The following is an 18,156-nucleotide window of genomic DNA, read 5'->3' as shown; positions in this document are numbered from 1 at the left end:
ACGTGTTTAGTAGGTAATACGAAGAGGGACAGGTCTTTTTGAGAGGCTTTCAGTCGTTCTTGGAGCGGGGATCTCACTGTAGGATTCGCTGTATGTATGAGTGTACATGGGCGATATATATATGTTTTCGAATACTTGCATAAGCCGGATCGAGCGTGAAAATACTCTGTGCCGAGGTGAAAATACTCGATGAAGGAACAGATATTGAGTAATGTGAGCACAAGGTAAGGTACTGAATGGTAAGACGGAAAAGAGCTAATGAACGGAATATATCCACATAACTCGGATGCGAAGAGTTGCGCGCTTCGCATCAATGAATCACGTGGACGACTTCGAGCACGTGGGCGGCTTCGAGCGCCTTCGTTTTGAAGTCGTGCCAGCGTAAAGGATGTACAATCCTTACACTGTAACTGATTTAACCAGCGAAGAAACGTTGAACAGAACTGTACTCGATAAAGTCTATGAATTATAACGTCTGCTTAAGAGTACAACAGCCATTCAATCAAAATTCAACTAGAAAGTATCTGAAGTCATACAAAGGTGGAAGCAAGGAGTTCCTGAGAGTTCCTAGGAGGCTGATATCATTTGAACTTGTTCAGAAACTTCGACCCGCCTGCAGAGAAACCACATCAGCGGTGGATGACAGAATGTTGTTCAGGAGCAGACTCACTCTGCGCAAGGTTCTCCACCTGCCTCCTCGTATCCCTCCCCGCGATGCCCTCCAGCTTGTCTAGTGCGCGCCCCGTGAGATTGAACCCACCCCCTCCACCATTGCCTGTCCACGTCGGTGCCGATTGGTTCGGGGCGTAATAGTTCTGAGACTGGGGGTGTGTGGGAGGACCTTGTGAGCACGACCAGGGTTAGCAACGCGAGGGCAGTCGTGAATAAAAGATACGCACGATTATGGTGCGCTAGGGGCGGAGGCGAGTTTGGGTTTCCCCATTCGGGTGGAGGGAATGGTCGAGGAGAATGCGAACCACCAGGAGGTTGTGCGGGAGAAGTTTGGTGTTGGAAATAGTCTTGGGCAAGTGGATTTGGTGCGGGGTAGGTTGGGTAGGAATGTGGTGGCCTGTCCATTGCCATGTAAGGCTCTTGAGGTACACCAGAATTTGGAATTGTGTTCGGATGGAATTGTTCTACGCGGTGGAAAGAGGCGGCGTGTGAATGCATGTTGGCATCATGTCGATCGTATCCTAGTCCGCCTATAGCGGAAGGCTTACTCTGTGGTGAGGATGAAGGGTGGGAATCGAGGGGTGGGGCAGGGGGATGATTGTACGGAGCATAGTGAGGCTGTTGTTGGCCAGGATATTGGGACCATGATGCAACAGGTACTGAAGAAGCCGGCGGGCGCGGAGAAACTGACGGGGTTGCGGGCGAGGTGCTAGGACGCCTTAGGCTCGCCTCCACGGAAGGCATTTGCATGACCGGAGAAGAAATCCCTGACGTATGGGATTGATGTGGTCCTGGGTCGACTTCTGACGGATGGTGTGATAATTTCTGTCGGGCGAGATTATCGGCCAAATATGCCACAGTAGAAGGTTCAGGTGCAGAAAGGGGGGAAGAAGCTCCAGAAGATGGCCTGACAACGGAATGCGAGGAGCTTGGCCGCTGATAGAGCTGATGGGGACGCATGACCACATCCACGTTATCGGGGGGATATGCCGGTCTTGTTGACATCGGAGGAGGCGGAGGGCGAGAACTCATATTAATGGCAGGAGGTCGGCTGCTTGCCGATGACGAGCTTGTGGTCAGCGATGGACTCCTGGCTAGAACAGGCGGCGGGGACTCAAAAGAGGCCGAGGCACTGGATGAATAGCCGAGGGTGGGCTTGGTGGCTTCAGGTGGGACTGGCCTGACGTTGAATGCACCGCTTATTTGAGGACTCCGTGTATGATGCTCATCTTCCAGTCTATATGGTGGAGGAGCATCATCTGCCACTGCACCACCCTCTTTTGCAGCCCAATCGTTATACGCTCGTTGAGCTTTCTTCCATTGCTCCGCCTCTTCCTCGCGAGTTGTCTTATCTTCATACCTGGGGCGTGTTGCCCAATAATCTTGTAACTCCTTGACGGGAAACGTCTCGTCTATCATACGATCACCGCGCAATGATTCAGCGGCGAGACCAGTTATGCGCATATACCAGTCTGACGGAAGCGAATGGCCATCGGCGTCGAGCGCTAGAAAGTCAAACTGTGGGTGAACAGGGAGTTGCTTTGAAGAAGAGACAACAGGCATGAATGCTGTTCCTTCATCATATTCGTCCCACATGGCCCCGTAAATGATGCGCACCCCTGCGCGTCGAGCAGCATATATTTGCTTCCAGAGAAAGCGGCCCTCGTTGCGCTTTATGGCATTGAATCCCCATTTTCCGCCGGAGAGATTATAACCCTATAGAACATAAATAATAATCAGTAGGACAATGTTCATAGACAGGCATTACTGGACATACGCTGCCTCCAGGAAGTACTACGGGTATGTAGTCTACTCTTTTTTTGCCTTCATCTCCTCTTTGCTTCAAAAAATCGAAGTCCTGTTTGACCTTTTCATTCCCCCAGCGTTCCGCATCCTCTTCGTTTCCGTAACGCCCAACAGTCCAAGGGCTCAGTGCATCAAATTCTTCTGTCCAGACTCGCAAGAACTCAGGGTCTCGGTCGCTATCAGATGTCGATGTGCGCCAGTGTCCAGGTACACCTGCCATAAGATAAGCACCGCCTGGTGTGGAGGAACAAAAGAAATTAGTGATAGATCGGACGACTTCTGGAGAGTGATTTCTGTCGTTGAATCCAAAACCTGGAGGGGGGTAGATGAGCTAAACAACCAGAGGGATATGTATTGGCACGCATACCCCATAGAGCGATGACTGGGCTCCCTTTCTCGCGAAGGTAATTGGGGCTGTCTAGAATGCATTTATCCCGCATGAGATGCATCCAATCTTGCTCGAGCACTCGCTGAATCTTGTCTGGGTGAACACCCGAGACGTCATACCTAGATGCGCAATGAATACCAATCAAACTGAGTTGACAAGTATGCACACATTATGGCAAAGACCCTTCCCTCTGCTTCAGCAGCCTCTCGAACACGATCACCCACTTCATCTCTGATTTTCCTTATAGCTGAGCCCGCGTCGCATTGGCCTGCAAATCGTTGCAAGAACGCGCCGTCGACACCGTGCAACGCCATCCAGTTGAAATGGCGCCTCACCGTCTTCGGGTGGCGCGAAGAGAAGAGATACATTTGTTCTCCGTCTGCGTTTTTGAGACCTGGGGCAGGGTACAGCTCGGACGGGGAGTAATCAGATAAATCTGGCCATAGATCTGTATTAGGGTGTCCACCATGCGGGATCGGCTTATCAAACCAGTGCAGCCACCCATGGTGGTTAGGATCCAAAGGTTCGCCATCCCCATTACAGGTGAACCTGGAAAAGCAGTGTTGAGTACGAGGCTCACTATATGCGTCCCATCACCCGTCCGCGACTTTAAACCACTCCAAAGACATTCAAGGGTGATCATGAAACCAGTACAGCCCACGAGCTTGAATCTAAGAGAAAATTGAACGCACCATCCTTGATATCCAACTAGAAATTTGTCCTGTATTGTGTTTGGGTTTGCTCTATGGTGAGGTTCAAGGTGATGAGTAACAACGCCACTGCCAGCACGTTAGTCAGTGACGGTAAAGGTGGGCATACCTCTTGAGAACTCGTCCTTCTAACTCTTTCCCCGACATGGTGTGAAACAAAGCAAGAGGATGCTACGCAGCAACTCCTAGGCCTCCCTGGCCTCAAGGCCAGAATCAGGAACACGGAGTATAAATACTAAATATAGGTACCGGCGATTATACGCCCAAGACCCCGACTCCACAAGGCCGCTCTTCAAGCTTTCAAGCTTCACTCGTTTTCAAGTTTCAGGCCAAAGCTGAAAACTATCGGCGTTTTGCAAGCAATGCGCAGGGTATAGTGCCGTACAAACGATTGTCTCGCTAAGTACGTAGGTTATCATAGTGCAACTGCTGATTGTCCGAGCAACTTAAACAACACAGACAAGGGAGGAAACCACTTTCAAACCCAAGATCAATTCCAGTCCAAACACGACAAATGAAGATGAAGAAGTGTGCCACAGCTCGTCGCAAAACCAGATAGAAAAGCCACACCAATCAGACAGAAAGGCAATAGACGAAAATTACATGCAAGGCATCAAAACTTCCTGCCTCAGGCGGAGTTTAGCGAAGCCCATGACAGTGGCTGATGCGGGTCAGGTTCGAGGGCTGCGTCTGGTTGAAGGATCGTGCTATGATCTGGTTCATGGCTCATGGCTCGGAACAAAGTCAGGGTCACGGTTCGGAACAAAATCTGGTCCACGGTTCGGTTTGGTTTGTGGTTCAGGATATGGTCTGGTTCGTAGATCGGTATAGGTCTGGGTCAGCAAGGAAATTTTTACACGGATGAAGCAGAGCAGCCGCGACAACCTCTTCAAAGAGCATCATAATGTAACGCAGCGCGCGTAAGCGACAGAAGTGCGAGTCGTACGACAGAAGGGATTTGACAGACTCTGGATGGGTACGCCTCTTCGGGATAAAGTTTGCAGGAGGTTGGCAAACTGCCTCCATGGTGACAGACGCGGGCAAATCAGAAAGTGGTGGTCGGGAAAGAAAAACCATGTAGGATCATCACTGACCACGGTGATATATAGAGCGCTAAGATCGGCCATTAAACGATATGAGGTACGTAGAACAGCGCAGGAATACGCACCCTTCCAAAGAAAGGAGGGAAAGGAAATACGGGAGGGGCCTTGGAGGACTTGATCAGGCATTAAATCAACGTATGGCGGGTGACCGGTGAAGGCGTTCAACCGGTATGCGACATCTGACGCATAGACACAAGCTCTACATGAACTTCCGACTAGGAGTTAAATTTAGATAGGGCCTGATCATCTCCATTAATGATGAGGAGATTCAAGAACCATATAATCGGATATGTCGTGTGGAGAAAGTAGAGAGAGGTGTTCGACAAAGCGAGCGCTGAGGCTATGTAGTATGGAACGTGGGAGTCGACCGACATAATTCATTCCATAAAATAATTATTGAAATCATGTTCGTTGCTTTTCACCGACTTCAGTTTCCGTCGTGCCGGAGCACGCAACGCGCTGAGCTCGACCTTGAAATGCTCAATACGAGTCACGGAAAGTCAAGGTAAAAACTATTATCATCTGAATCATGAGACTTGACATAACGTAAATTAGTAATGCCCAACTAAGGTCGTCCTGTGAGACCATGATGCCATGGATGACTTTACCAGCGCCATTAATGCCATGGATATCAGGCGCTGCCTTGGATTCACTTGTCCATCGTTATCGACCGTAGTCAGATGGCAGAGCTTTCAGATTCTTTTGTTTCTAATAATCATATGTATATCATGATAAGATGGGCAAATAGTATCCGCATGTTAAAGAGAAAATTTGGAATATGCCGTTCACTGGTGTAAAACTATGACAGTACCGTAGATTGACACAGAAAGCAAAAGATACTACACAGTCATCATACTAAGTGTAGTTATGCTCTCATAGACCAACTTGGCAGTGTGAATAGGATTTTGGAACGTGTCACTACTCAAGAAGCCCGAGAACTCTCAATAGAGGTCTGTATTAAACTGTAAAACGGTCGCATGTGCCTAGAGACAACATTATGATTTGTTAACAAGCGGCGAACTACACCATGTAAACACTCACAACATACTGCGTCGCAAAAACGATGCTTGACTTATTTCCGACGTTTTGATGAGCTAGGGGTGTCCGATTCGAGCTGGCTATCGCTGTTGATTCGAAATTCATCCGAGACGCGCTTCCTGGATATTCCAATATGTAACACAGCAGTGTTGGGCCTCGGAGAAGAGACGAGTGGTAAGGGTGATGCAAGAAGAGAAGTAGAAGGAGGAAGTTGGGTTGATGGGCGAGGATTAGAAATATGCCTCGCATGTGAGGTAACGACAAGCTCTTCTGTGAGAAGCATAGTTGCTGGAGTTGACGGTCCTCTGGTGACCATGGTCGACATTTCAGAAGTAGACGCAGATGCCGAAGCTTCCCTTGTTGAGTAGTGAAAATCAGGGTCGATGGCTGACAGCCTTTTATTGGGCTGCGCATTAACGAGTTCAAACTGATTATAAGAACAAGCTTGTTAGGTAGGTGGATCGATGATTATTAGAAAAATGCATACCTTTGCAAGTTTCTGTCCCTACAGATAAAATATCAAGGCAAGACCGCAGACCCTTCAAACACCACTCCATTTCCAGCCAGCTGATAATACGATCATTCCAAAAAGCCTGGAACATGTGGTTGAGTGTGTCATCCCATGGATGGGGAACACACGAGAAATGTACAGCCCAGTTGTGACAGGCGTACTTGAGAGCATCGGAAGCTAATTGACTTCGTTCCAGTGCTTCGTTTGCGAACCCCTCAAAGGCATTCATAGCATGAATGATCTCCCTGTCTGGTAGAAGACTTTCTGATAATGCACAGGTGGAATGATAGCGGTGTCTTAATGCCAGGAAGACCGGAAACATCAAGAAATCCGGTAAGGTCTTGAACTGCTGGATTACCCGGAAAGCTGGCAATAAAGGCACATCGCTGAGAGCGATATACTCGTTGGTTGCTTCCCATGTCCTCGAGAATTCCTCCATTGTTACCCAGACGGAGGCCGCAGGAGTGGACTGCCACGCTTGACCACGGGGACTCTGCAGCCAGTCGCACCCACACGAGGTCTGCAGCCAGTCTCGTCCTGCCTGGGTCTGCAGCCAGTCTCGTCCTGCCTGGGTCTGCAGCCAGTCTCGTCCTGCCTGGGTCTGCAGCCAGTCTCGTCCTTCCTGGGTCTGCAGCCAGTCTCGTCCTGCCTGGGTCTGCAGCCAGTCTCGTCCTGCTTGGGTCTGCAGCCAGTCTCGTCCTTCCTGGGTCTGCAGCCAGTCTCGTCCTGCCTGGGTCTGCAGCCAGTCTAGTCCTCCCTGCAGCCAGTCTCGTCCTGCCTTGGTCTGCAGCCAGTCTTGTCCTCCCTGGGTCTGCAGCCAGTCTCGTCCTCCCTGGGTCTGCAGCCAGTCTAGTCCTCCCTGCAGCCAGTCTCGTCCTGCCTTGGTCTGCAGCCAGTCTTGTCCTCCCTGGGTCTGCAGCCAGTCTCGTCCTCCCTGGGTCCACAGCCAGTCTCGCCCTCCCTGGGTCCACAGCCAGTCTCGTCCTCCCTGGGTCCACAGCCAGCTTCGTCCTTCCCAGGTCCGCAACCAGTCTCCTCCCCGGGTCTGCAGCGACTCTGGTTCTGCCGGGATCTGCAGCCAATTTCGTCCTTCCTGGATCTGCAGCCAGTCCCGCTCTGCTGGGGTCTGCTGCCACTCTCGTCCTCCCTGGGTCTGCAGCCACTCTCGTTCTGCCGGGGTCTGCAGCCAGTCTCGTCCTTCCTGGATCTGCAGCCACTCTCGTCCTTCCTGGGTCTGTACCCAGTCTCGTCCTCCCTTGGTCTGCAGCCAGTCCCATCCTCTCTGGGTCTGCATCCACTCTTGTCCTCTCTGGATCTTCAACCACTCTCGTCCTCTCTGGGTCTGCAGCCAGTTTCGTCCTGCCTGGGTCTGCAGCCAGTCTCGTCCTCCCAGGGTCTGCAGCCAGAATCGTCCTCCCTGGACCTGCAGCCAGTCTCGCCCCCCCTGTGTCTGCAGCCAGTCTTGTCCTCCACGGATCCGCAGCCAGGCACGCCCGTCCACAGTCCCCAGCCAAAATTGTAAATCTGAAGTACGATCCCCTCGAAGCCACAGGTTGCAGATGACAGCTGACAGTGGCTCAGGTGGCCGATCAAGGAACGCTAACGTGTCTTTTAACTTATGGGGGTCCTCATGTTGCATAGCTTTGCTTTGCTTCTTCAGTTCTGAGAGTGCATCCAAGAGAGCCGTGCTTTCTGGAATCGCGTTCATCAACCGGAAAGAGGAACGTGCGAGTAGGAAATGAGGTGATGCGACGTCGCGTACTTGAGGGAGGCTGCAGTTCGAGGGGTCGGAAACATAGTCGCGAATGGACGAGTGATAGATATTCACGGGGAGACTGGTGTCGGTAGGAATATCTATGACAGATCGTAGCTGTATCAGCGTTGTCTGCACATCCCTGCCCAAACCAGAGCCAAGAAGTGTCGAGATTTGCGAGATGGGAAGAGGGTCTGCCAGGGCGGCGACAATGGACAAGTGCATAAAAGCCCGCTTGGGGTCGGCACATGTGGAGAGGATACAGTCGTATAACTTGTACACCTCCGTGCCTGGTAGCAGTTTGCTTGTTAGCTTGAGCATTAGCTGCAGCCGATCGTGGGGATCATCGTCTTCATCGTCAATAATAAACTTCATCATCGTAGACGCCACGATGAAACGTCTGCCTGCGCGGCTCGCTAGCTTCGCAAGGTCACTCCCTGATGGCTGGGGGAAATCGGGATGGCGACTTTTTAGCTCTCCGAAGGAATACCGCAAGAAAGTACAGATGTCGTTGTCAACGTCTGCGCCATCTAACGAGATGATGCTACCCTCCCCAGAAGTTTTCACTGGTATTTCGCACACCAACAGGCGCACCTCTTCGTGCTGAAAGGCTTTGTAGATATGCGATTCCGAGCGACTGGTGAGCAGAATGTGGGTCACGGGAAGATCAGGGTCACGAAGAGCCTGTGCGAGGGAAAGGATGAGATCGGTAAGCTCGGGTTCAGATGTGCATTCATCAAGCGCATCGACAACAAACGACAAAGGCGGACATCCGCGCAATCTGAGTCGAAGTTTCCGGAGGGGTTGGAGAAAGAGAGCCTCCATCTGGTCGCAGAGAGGTGTGTCTGGGTCTAGTAGAGCGGGGTTGTTGCGGACAGCTCTGTTCACATCCTGCTGGATACTTGGAAAATTGGTGGCAAGTTGGTAAACAAGCGTCGCAAAGAAATATCCAGCTGTGCAGCGTTTGGTGTGCTTTCGCGAGAAAAAGAATGTTCCCGCTAGCCGCTTTTCGACGTTCGTCTCTTCTGTCACTTTTAGACCTCTCATCTTTTCAGCCACTGTAAATGCAACGGCAGACTTTCCGACGCCAGCCATGCCATGCAGCCAAATGAGTTGATTCTTCTGTAGGTTGTCCAGTGATTCGTAGATGTACTTCAGGAGATCAACCCGGGTCCCATCCAAACATTTCGGGTGGGGCTGACGTTCACGGGAGTTATATTGGGCACCCTTGACAGCGACCTGGGCCAGCCTCGCCCAAGTTCCTTCAAGAACTGCCAAAGAGGTCAGAGAGCATGCGAGAGATAAAAGATGGAAGCACGGACATCGATCGTCACTCATTGACGAAAGTTGTGATATGCGGCGAGATGCAGTGAACCGACTGCAAGTACTGGTGGGTTCGAGGGTGTGGTTAGAAACAATCTGGGCGGTAGTAATCTGGAGGGACGACGTACGAGAATTTGGTAAAAAATATAAATCGTGATTAGATCGCGGAACTATTCAGCTGTCAATTGATGGAGAGTGCGAAGCGTGATGAAGATGGGATGGACGGAATCAATCTATTCTGCTATGAAAGGCTCGCTGGATGGTTGTAGTATGCAGTTGAAGGACGAGCAGGCGCTCGCCGTCCAGTGCTTGCAGGAGGACACGAGGTTGCTGTGCGGCCACAGCACTGCGGTGACAGCACAGCCAGACAGAAGCACGTCAGTAGCACTGCTCAAAGGTGAACCAGAGATATGTGCCATTGTGTGATCCCCTAGATTCTGTAGTGATTAATTGCAACTTTTGACAGACTCTAAAGTGAATGGCCGTGCAGCTCTCTAGCTTGAGTTACTCTTATACTGCAGGCATGACTGACAATCTGGCCTGGCGTTGGCTGGCTGCGCACGAAACTTCTTCTCAACATTCATCCCATCCCATCTCAAGACCTCACCCCTTTTCCGCTTGTCAGGGTCTTTTGAGTACTGACCACGGTGACCTATAGGGCGCTAAGATCGGCCATTAAACGATATGAGGTACGTAGAACAACGAAGAAATACGCACCTTTCCAAATATAGGAGAGGGAAGAAACACGGGCGAAGACTCAGAGGACTTGGTCATGTATTAAATAAATGTACAGCGGGTGAAGGCGTTTGAGCAGTATGCGACATCAAGCTCAAGACACAAGATGCTACAAGACGGTTATAGTGTACGGTACCAGTTCTTCATGAACCACTAGAGGAGTAAAATTTAGATAGGGCATGATTCCGTTGATGAGGAGATTCGAGAACCAGGAGGGACATTCGAGCCACGGAGATATCCAGGACTGAGGAAGTCAAGAGGTATATCGGATTAAGTCCGACGGATGCAAACAGAAAGTCCTGGTATTTCATGACATAATTCATTCCGTAAAATAATTGTTGAAATCATATTTGTTGCTGTTCACCGGTTTCTTCAGATTCCATCCAGCTGTACCAGAGCACGAAACGCGCTGAGTCCCAGCCTTGATATGCTCAGTACAAGTCACTGACTTGGAAAGTCAGAGGGCAAAGGCTATTATTATCTGGAGTCATAAGACTCATAACGTAATACCCAGCTAATGACACTGCTACAAATATCGTCTCAATGGATGACTTTATCAGCGCCAAACGCCATGGATAGCACTGCAGAAGACCTCGCCAGCTATCTCCTACAGCAACTCAAACTGTACGTTTATTTTTCAGAGATTAACGCTATTTGATTTCATGGTCACTCGTAAGCCAGTAAAGCAGTTGAAGAGCGGCTTTTGGTTGCTATCGCAGGCGTCCCCGCATCAGGCAAATCAACCTTGGCTGAGCTGGTAGTCGCCAAAGTCAACACGGTTTTGGCTGCTGATAGCGCCACGCATTTCACTTCCGCCATTTTGGTTGGCTTGGATGGGTGGCATCTGACGCGCGCACAGCTAGATGCCATGTTGGATCCTAAACTTGCGCATGATCGTCGCGGTGCACACTGGACTTTCGACGGACCATCTTACGTCGAGTTCGCGAAGCTTTTACGCCAACCGGCAGCTGCTGTGATAACTGCCCCTTCTTTTGATCATTCCCTGAAAGATCCTACCCCTCATGCTGTGTCGATATACCCTTCCCACCGCCTGGTTGTGATCGAGGGTTTATATTCCATGTTAAAGCACGACATATGGGAGCAGGGCGCACAACTAATGGACGAACGGTGGTGGATACAGGTAGATCTGGAGGAAGCGAAGCGGCGGTTGGTTAAGAGGCATGTCCTCACCGGCGTGGCCAAAGACATGGAAGAGGCAATATGGAGAGCCGGGCAGAATGATGAACCAAGTAAACGCCGTAATCTTCATAAAACGATATGAGGGATGCTAAAGCTTGGTCTCCCAGATGGGAAGTTCATTGCGGAAAACCTATATGAACCCACAAGGATCATCAAGAGCTTGGACGACCCCAAGTATACTCTGTGACCTACCGCAAAAATGTAAATCTCACTTCTCCGAATGCAAATTCTTGACTTCTGGGACTTGGTTCACTCGCCGATAAACCCCCGATAAGGACAGATAAGTTATAATCGAGTTGTGGACTGTGTATCACAGTGATTTTGCTGAACGCCCATCGATGCACAGCTCCTCTTCACACCAATTACAGTATTTCTGAATTCACCATGGTCGATCGATCCACGACGATGAATACCAGCATTCCCGCCTGAATTCTGTGTCTCCGTGGCTGTAAGCATCCACGATGGTCATATTCATGAGCTGCGAAAGAATAATATTTATAGAGTCCAACTGGATGATTCGGTTGGTGTTTTGGAATTCGTTTTCCGTTCCTGAGTTACTGAGAACCTGCCATACTCAAGCTGATCCACACCATATTGAGCTCGAACTTAGTAGCGGAGTTAGACTGGCGCTCAAGTTTGCAAGACATCTACGGGTTACGTACCACTGTTCAGTGGGTAGAACTTCGAGCACGATGTAGCGAGCACTGCGCGACGTAAATTCCTATTACGGCAATACTGTAAACAAGACGGACATATCGCGGCACTTATCAATGAGCTTCACAATTGTAATACAGTGAGAGCGTTGTTTTTGTTATCTTTGATCATCAATGCTGACGAGTGGAGCGACATTCCACAGATAGCAATAAGAACGGTACGAATCACACTTATCGTCAACGTCATAGAAAGTGATCGCCCACGTAGGGAAGCCGCAGATCAGCAACTACGAGTCATTCAGCTCGATCAAGGTGATTGCGTAGTAGGAGACCACGTTATCGAGGGTTTGTTCAAATCATTATTCACGTGACGGTAAGCTTCACTTACGTGTACTGAGACCTTTCAGCACCGCGATAATTGCATCTCTGACTTGTCACGCGAAAGACATTGATCGCCTCGGGGAACATTTTTACAAACTGTGTCAAAGATGCGCCTACTAAACTACAATAGACGACAGCATCACCCACGCCACGCTCCAATATTACCGTAGAGGTGAGCAGTTCGACAGTCTTTATATCACGAACAAAGTCTTACGGCGTGCTACACAACGTCTTCAGTGATACGGGAAGATAAGGATAACCTAAGACGAACGATTTGCTGACAACGTCACATCTCCTGTAAATCATGCATACATTGCGAGGAAGCAAGAACTCGACGAAGATGCCATATGACCCTACATCGACACCAAGTTGGCGGAGAGGTGGGTGTGGGAACCACGGGGGGAGGGGATGCTGCGATGTGTTAATGACCCTGTAACAGGCTTCTACGAAGCGCTGCAGCTGGAGTGTACGACCCCGATCCGGCGCGGGTTGCAACCCGAGAATTTTGATCATGGCGTGGGTCATGGCCGAAAATGTATAATTGTTCTCCTCTTTTTGAGGAGAAATTTCTCTTCGTTTTGCCTAATCACCAGCGCAGTGGCCTCAAAGCGTACCCGAAGAACCTTGAAAGGGGAGCTTGGGAAGATGGGACAAGGCAAACATTTTCCCAGGTAAATCCATCACCGGATAGCTGGGGGTTTGACGATGCGTACCAATAGCTGAAGTTCACCGTTTGGCGTGATGTGCATACGGCTTTGTGCTTACTGTACTTAATAGGTCCCACCACATCATGATTGGGCGCCTCTGGAAAAGAGCGAACCCCAATAGCAGTATTCGCCTAGGGGTTGTCTACCTTGGTAGCAAGAATGCCGCAAACTGTGAATCGGTATTCCTATAAATCACACGAAAACATCATGCGACCAGCCAGTTGGTGTTCCATGATGTACGATTGGAGGAGACACGGGCGCCACACTCACCGGTTTTGTTATCTCCTCTGAGGACAACTTAAAAAACAACGTTGAATGCATGACCGGTAAATACTATAGGCATCTGAGGCGGCACGCTACCTCATGCTGAACATATCACAAGATCTCGAGATACTTACTATGGTGTTTCCTGCTTCCGAGGTCCCTGCACGATGTAGCGGGGCGTTCCTGCCGGACTTGTGCAGGCCAGGTTCAGGGAAGAGCAGGTGTACGCCAGCGAAGTGGGTCAGCGGAGTCTCGCAGAGTACAGAGTGAGGGGTAGAGGTGGCAGGGGGCCTGGCGGAGTCCAGGGTCACGATCGTGCATAGACACATGTAGCACACGCGGTGCAGACCAGTTCATCGATAACAGCTTGGTTCTTCTTCGCCCTCTCTCTCTCGAGCAGTGCTGGCCAGTCGTACGATTTTACAGTCCCAATACTCGTGGTTCTTCACGTTTGAAGAAAGTTCAACCTCTTCCAAACCATTAATCTTTAGCCAGCCGGTCCAGTGAAACCGATGCTGTAACAGACTCTGCCCAAAGCACGTGGTGACCACTGGATGTGTTGTTACCGGTCACGCGCACGGACCGCGGCCCAAGTCAGACATCGCCGCAATTAGAGACTGGTAAGCCGCAGATATCGTCATACATGCCGATATATGATCATATATAGAAAAGGTTTTTGTCATATTGGAATATAAAGCCATCTATGACGTTGGAAAACAACGTAAAGGACCCTGGGGATATTCTGATAGGCGGCGGCGCCCGCCCGCGCCCGTCCGCGGCCAACATCGCTACTTATAAGAAACAGTCGAGACAGACACTAGGCCCAAGCTCAAACTGGCGAAGAGCAAAAACAGGATAGATTATCGTCAGGATAATACTCGATACAGGCGCAAATCTCATAACAAGCTAACGTTACAGTACGTACTCGGAGCAATCGTAATTTAGATGCGTGAAGACAACGATCGATGGCCAGCACTTCAAAAACCCCTAACGGGCCAAAAAAAACAAGCAAATAGTGATGAGGCCAGATGTAGAGCTGGCGAGTAGGTGATGTGTGAGGAATAAATGCTAGGGCGGAACTATAACCAAGGAAGTCCGAGTCCAAATAAGCCGGCAAGAATAGCAAGAAAGTCAAGAATCCAGGGAAGAACACGGCGGATGCAAAAATGATTAGACCATGACAAGTCTTCCCATAACGTACGTTCCTCCATTCACGAGGCCGACGTTCCCCACATCTTTGCCGCCGAACCCTACGGCTGGGCCCGGGAGGGTACCTTTCCACCCACAAGGGTGATATGGCGTGAGGCCAGCACTCTCATCCCATGAGTTGCGCTCTTCAACCCACTCGTTGGATACCTCATCTTTGACTGCCGTAACAGGCGGGAGGGGGACGGTGGTCGCTTTTGAAGACTCTACGGGGAAAAGATTGAATGGAAGAAGGGATGTCGGTATCCATTGCGACGGGGACGGAGCACGACGGCGCCTCTTTGCGGACGCCTTGGGCTGTTCTGATGGTGACGTAGTCGATTCATCGCGAGCACGCTTATTCGGTCGCGAATCTGAATCTGATGATGAAGCAACACCTGAGGCAGCGGAAGCCTCTGCCGGCGGGACGGATGTGGCTTCTTGTGGCGTCCCGGCAGAGTCACTAGATGTCAACTGGTTTGCGCGATTCGCAGTGTTAACGGGCTTAAGAATACACCGCTTAACATGACGGTTAAGATTGGACGCAACGCCAAAACGACGGCCACAGGTGTCACACACGAATGCTACAATTACAATTTCAAGGTTTAGCGTCGTACGACCGCAGAAAATTTGTCACATACCTTTTTCTCCTGTGTGTACGAGCAAATGCTGCAAGGCGGAGACCTTTAACATGAGCTAGCTATTTATAGCGGCAAAGTAATATTGACCTTTCTCAATGTGGAGGGCCTATCAAAAGATTTCTCGCACATCCAGCAGGCGTGCTTCTTTTCCCGTGGTCTTGGGCCTGAGCCTTCACTTTTGGCGTTGCGTGATGCCGCGGACCTGGAAGAGCTGGCACATGCGGTGCGAATGGACTGTGTTATCTCGGCAGGGGTGGTGGAGGGTCCCGGTAATGCCAGGGCAGGTAGGAGCGGCGGCGACGGATGAGATGGAAGAGCCATGTTGGACGACGTTGGAAGATCAATACAGTAAGAATGCGTTGAAGAAGAAAAATGTGATGACTGATGGGCTTTTATCGCAAGCAGGGTATGGGTAGTGTAGTTGTTGCTGGTAGAATAAAGGCAGTGCGTCCGACCACTCACATGAGGTATGGCCGCCGGCGATGGTACGAAAGTTAGCTAAAGATGGGGGGTATATCTAAAGATATAGGTGGTCCGGTGACCATGGCACGTAGAGCCGACGTTGTCGATGCGCCGCTATCTTGGAGAGAACATCTACCGCTCTGTATATCGTATGCGTCGTAGATGGATGATCTTTCTAAGAAGCCTGCGACCCAATCCGACGTGTTTGACTGGGAAAGAGATGGACCCAGTTGAGCGCTCTGTATATGGTGCTGCCGAAAATTGGGCTGTTGGAGTAGAGGGCTTGGACTCTGCATCATGGCGCGGAGGTCAGGGGGCGGCTGGGTATCGACGAGGAGGACGAAGCCTGATGAAGTTCACGCCAATTCTGTGAGCAAGAAAGCTTATATATATGATTCGTTGGGTACATCCGTTGTAACCCTAAAGGTGCGAAGACATAAAGAAAACGAGGTCCAAATCTATGAAGGCCCAGGCAACGAACAGCTGCTTTACGGCAGAAATTAGCATTCGACCCCAGCGGCTCGCACCAATTTCAGCAATTGTAATTAGGCGTGGACCAACCAGCTGGCTGAGGCTAGCTCATCTGAGAATTCCGATAGCTCATCTTGAACTCACCGCTTTCGCAGGAAGCCTCGGAGGCCCGCGTGTTGTTGAGGAAGGTGACAGGCCAACCGCTGGAGGAAGGAAATTGTTGGATCAATATTGACATACTCTAATGGGCTGTCGGTCCGTAATAACAAAGGACTACTTCCCCCACTGGCACGCGTTGACTCGAGCAACAACATCTCAGCTTCGACTCGATTCTCGGCGGAGCGGAAATACCACGCTCGGTGCGCCTCGTTGTCTGAGTACTACGATGATGGCCCACAGACTTCCTTTCCGGATGTACTTCGAAGGGTTCTGTTTGGCCACGCAGGTGGCAGATATGAGGAACGACGATCCCGGTGCATTGAGATGCATTTGAGGAAATGAAGCATTCCTCGTGTGGGATGGAAATAGAAGAACAGCTCGCTGGATATGCATGCTTGAATCTGTGTTCTCCTATACTTAGTTTAATAATAATTAGTCAGTGGAAATGACGCAGCCGCCGGTAGTGGAATCATGGAGGCGGCAGCACAGGAAATTCATTTCTGATTGCAGATAGCAACAAGATCAAGTTCCTTCATAGTTCAACTTCTTCAGGCCCCGAGGCTCTCCTAATACGCGGAATCAATTACGTTTGTAGTCTCTTGTTAATTTTCAAGGCTTTTGACAAACAATTCAAAACAACGCCTCCAACAGCCTACTATGACAATAACAGCTGCCCAGAAGACCGCTATAGAGGAGGTTATTGAAATTATAGTTGCAACAACCCCAGCTCGCGGAAAACGTCAATTATCTCAATTGTTTATGGATCTCGTCGATAGATCAGAGTGGCCTGAGTATTATGAGGTATTTCTAATATTCCGCGGAAACGAACCCTGGACATATCCGAATTATGTCTATTTCATAGGTTATACCCGAGCCCCGATGTATCAACGCCATTAAATCAAGCGTTGAGCGGAACAGATACAAGGACGCGCTGAACGCGTACACCGATCTGTCGCTCGTGTTTTGGAACGCATTGTTCTACAACGAACCAGATAGTCAAATTGCTACTGATGCCCAGACTCTTAAGGTACGTTTTCCACTTCTTATCCGCGGCGCAATCGTTCTCAACACCGATTGGGCTTTCCGACGTTATCTATTCGCGTTTAGACTGTACTCGAAACTGAATGGCAGAAGAGAAGTATTCTTCCCGTGCCCCGACACTCGCCACCTCCCTCATCTGCTCAAAAGGTCCACGGAACGGGTCCCGCTGCACCGCCGCAGCCCTTTGTTATGCAGCCTTCCACTTCTGCAACAACCAAACTAAGGTCAACAGCTCCAACATCCGCTGTACCTCCAGCTTCCGAGTCACAGACCGCCAAATCCACTCCTCTAAAGGGACCAGTGGCTGCAGAAGAAAGGGTCGGGGATAGTGAGGCGATCGGCCGTCAGCTTGAGAAAACTCTCCCAAGATGGCAAGGCTTTGGAGAACTAGGGATGTCCGAGGTCAGCAAGGCGAGTATTCATGAATAGACCACTCAACCGTGGTGATGTTTAATCCCCGTTTTTATACTTACATACTTACTATGCCACAGGACCGACTGGTCGAAATTGTGCACAGTCCTCCTAAGACTCACACGCACGAGGACAATCGTGACCGGACCATGCTGACCGCGGCAGGGAATTTGACTGTTTCCCCAATTGTCGACAAGCTTCCCCCCGAAACCAGTGGGTTTTTTTGTTATTGTTTTCTAATCCGCTTACAAGTTTTATTAGCAAAACATTTTGATCGCTCTCCGGACACAAACGAGCTGTTCTGGTTTGCCGCTCCTCCAATGAATACCGCTCGGACACCACCCCCACAGCATAGTCTGACGTACTTGCATTTCTTGGCGACGAAACGCAAGGGCGCGGGTTCAGACGTCATGGACGTCGATGGTGAAGCTGCTTCAACAGGTCTTTCAAGTCGACAGCACACAGTTGCGCCTCCAACAGTTGGCGAAATTCTGCAAGCAACCATGAATTCAGCATCTACCGAACACCTTTAGACAATTTAT

General features: G+C 50.2%; 6 protein-coding genes across 6 annotated transcripts; 3 read left to right on the top strand and 3 right to left on the bottom strand.

Moving 5' to 3' along the window:
• Nucleotides 1–404: 404 nt before the first annotated feature.
• On the bottom strand, nt 405–3,793 carry DFJ58DRAFT_791202 (uncharacterized protein). The gene is made up of 8 exons (XM_041390306.1): nt 3,686–3,793; nt 3,559–3,609; nt 3,035–3,415; nt 2,846–2,985; nt 2,450–2,790; nt 900–2,388; nt 671–841; nt 405–613 (listed from the first exon to the last, which is right to left on the bottom strand). Exons 1-8 carry the CDS (start codon nt 3,721–3,723, stop codon nt 582–584), a joined length of 2,643 nt encoding a protein of 880 aa, XP_041243419.1. The 5' UTR covers nt 3,724–3,793; the 3' UTR covers nt 405–581.
• Nucleotides 3,794–5,297: 1,504 nt separating this feature from the next.
• DFJ58DRAFT_791192 (uncharacterized protein) lies at nt 5,298–6,373 on the bottom strand. The gene is made up of 4 exons (XM_041390305.1): nt 6,227–6,373; nt 5,721–6,144; nt 5,439–5,662; nt 5,298–5,372 (listed from the first exon to the last, which is right to left on the bottom strand). Exons 1-2 carry the CDS (start codon nt 6,317–6,319, stop codon nt 5,752–5,754), a joined length of 486 nt encoding a protein of 161 aa, XP_041243418.1. The 5' UTR covers nt 6,320–6,373; the 3' UTR covers nt 5,298–5,372; nt 5,439–5,662; nt 5,721–5,751.
• Nucleotides 6,374–10,495: 4,122 nt separating this feature from the next.
• On the top strand, nt 10,496–11,890 carry DFJ58DRAFT_412352 (P-loop containing nucleoside triphosphate hydrolase protein). Its single transcript, XM_041380278.1, has 5 exons — nt 10,496–10,542; nt 10,600–10,663; nt 10,721–11,289; nt 11,347–11,759; nt 11,819–11,890. Exons 2-4 carry the CDS (start codon nt 10,611–10,613, stop codon nt 11,424–11,426), a joined length of 702 nt encoding a protein of 233 aa, XP_041243417.1. The 5' UTR covers nt 10,496–10,542; nt 10,600–10,610; the 3' UTR covers nt 11,427–11,759; nt 11,819–11,890.
• A 2,278-nt stretch (nt 11,891–14,168) lies between these two features.
• Nucleotides 14,169–15,518, bottom strand: DFJ58DRAFT_703919 (uncharacterized protein). Its single transcript, XM_041383664.1, has 3 exons — nt 15,158–15,518; nt 15,071–15,098; nt 14,169–15,013 (listed from the first exon to the last, which is right to left on the bottom strand). The coding sequence occupies exons 1-3, from the start codon at nt 15,389–15,391 to the stop codon at nt 14,415–14,417; spliced, it is 861 nt and encodes a 286-aa protein (XP_041243416.1). The 5' UTR covers nt 15,392–15,518; the 3' UTR covers nt 14,169–14,414.
• Nucleotides 15,519–16,819: 1,301 nt separating this feature from the next.
• Nucleotides 16,820–17,632, top strand: DFJ58DRAFT_661204 (Bromodomain-containing protein; the record flags this gene model as incomplete). Its single annotated transcript, XM_041382197.1, has 3 exons — nt 16,820–16,963; nt 17,025–17,189; nt 17,270–17,632. The coding sequence occupies 3 exons, from the start codon at nt 16,820–16,822 to the stop codon at nt 17,630–17,632; spliced, it is 672 nt and encodes a 223-aa protein (XP_041243415.1).
• Nucleotides 17,633–17,877: 245 nt separating this feature from the next.
• Nucleotides 17,878–18,132, top strand: DFJ58DRAFT_612554 (uncharacterized protein; the record flags this gene model as incomplete). Its single annotated transcript, XM_041380912.1, has 1 exon — nt 17,878–18,132. A coding segment is annotated over one exon (255 nt), but the record flags the coding sequence as incomplete, so codon positions are not given.
• Between the last annotated feature and the right edge of the window lie 24 nt (nt 18,133–18,156).

Source organism: Suillus subalutaceus, assembly GCF_016647625.1.
Source record: "Suillus subalutaceus strain FC151 chromosome Unknown DFJ58scaffold_60, whole genome shotgun sequence".
In the NCBI taxonomy this organism is placed as follows: Eukaryota; Fungi; Basidiomycota; class Agaricomycetes; order Boletales; family Suillaceae; genus Suillus; species Suillus subalutaceus.
This window is presented reverse-complemented; position numbering and strand designations above follow the sequence as displayed.

Bases quoted from the DNA above. Each gene is read 5' to 3' on its own strand.
- DFJ58DRAFT_791192 (XM_041390305.1), bottom strand. From the start codon at position 6,319: ATGTTCCAGGCTTTTTGGAATGATCGTATTATCAGCTGGCTGGAAATG. The intron at 6,145-6,226 runs GTAGGGACAGAA...TCTTATAATCAG, and splicing joins CTTGCCTTGATATTTTATCT to TTTGAACTCGTTAATGCGCA.
- DFJ58DRAFT_412352 (XM_041380278.1), top strand. From the start codon at position 10,611: ATGGATAGCACTGCAGAAGACCTCGCCAGCTATCTCCTACAGCAACTC. The intron at 10,664-10,720 runs GTACGTTTATTT...CTCGTAAGCCAG, and splicing joins CTCCTACAGCAACTCAAACT to TAAAGCAGTTGAAGAGCGGC. The intron at 11,290-11,346 runs GTAAACGCCGTA...TTGGTCTCCCAG, and splicing joins CGGGCAGAATGATGAACCAA to ATGGGAAGTTCATTGCGGAA.
- DFJ58DRAFT_791202 (XM_041390306.1), bottom strand. From the start codon at position 3,723: ATGTCGGGGAAAGAGTTAGAAGGACGAGTTCTCAAGAG. The intron at 3,610-3,685 runs GTATGCCCACCT...ACCTCACCATAG, and splicing joins GAAGGACGAGTTCTCAAGAG to AGCAAACCCAAACACAATAC. The intron at 3,416-3,558 runs GTGCGTTCAATT...CTGCTTTTCCAG, and splicing joins CTAGTTGGATATCAAGGATG to GTTCACCTGTAATGGGGATG.
- DFJ58DRAFT_703919 (XM_041383664.1), bottom strand. From the start codon at position 15,391: ATGGCTCTTCCATCTCATCCGTCGCCGCCGCTCCTACCTGCCCTGGCA. The intron at 15,099-15,157 runs GTCAATATTACT...TCCGCCTTGCAG, and splicing joins GGCCCTCCACATTGAGAAAG to CATTTGCTCGTACACACAGG. The intron at 15,014-15,070 runs GTATGTGACAAA...TTGTAATTGTAG, and splicing joins CGTACACACAGGAGAAAAAG to CATTCGTGTGTGACACCTGT.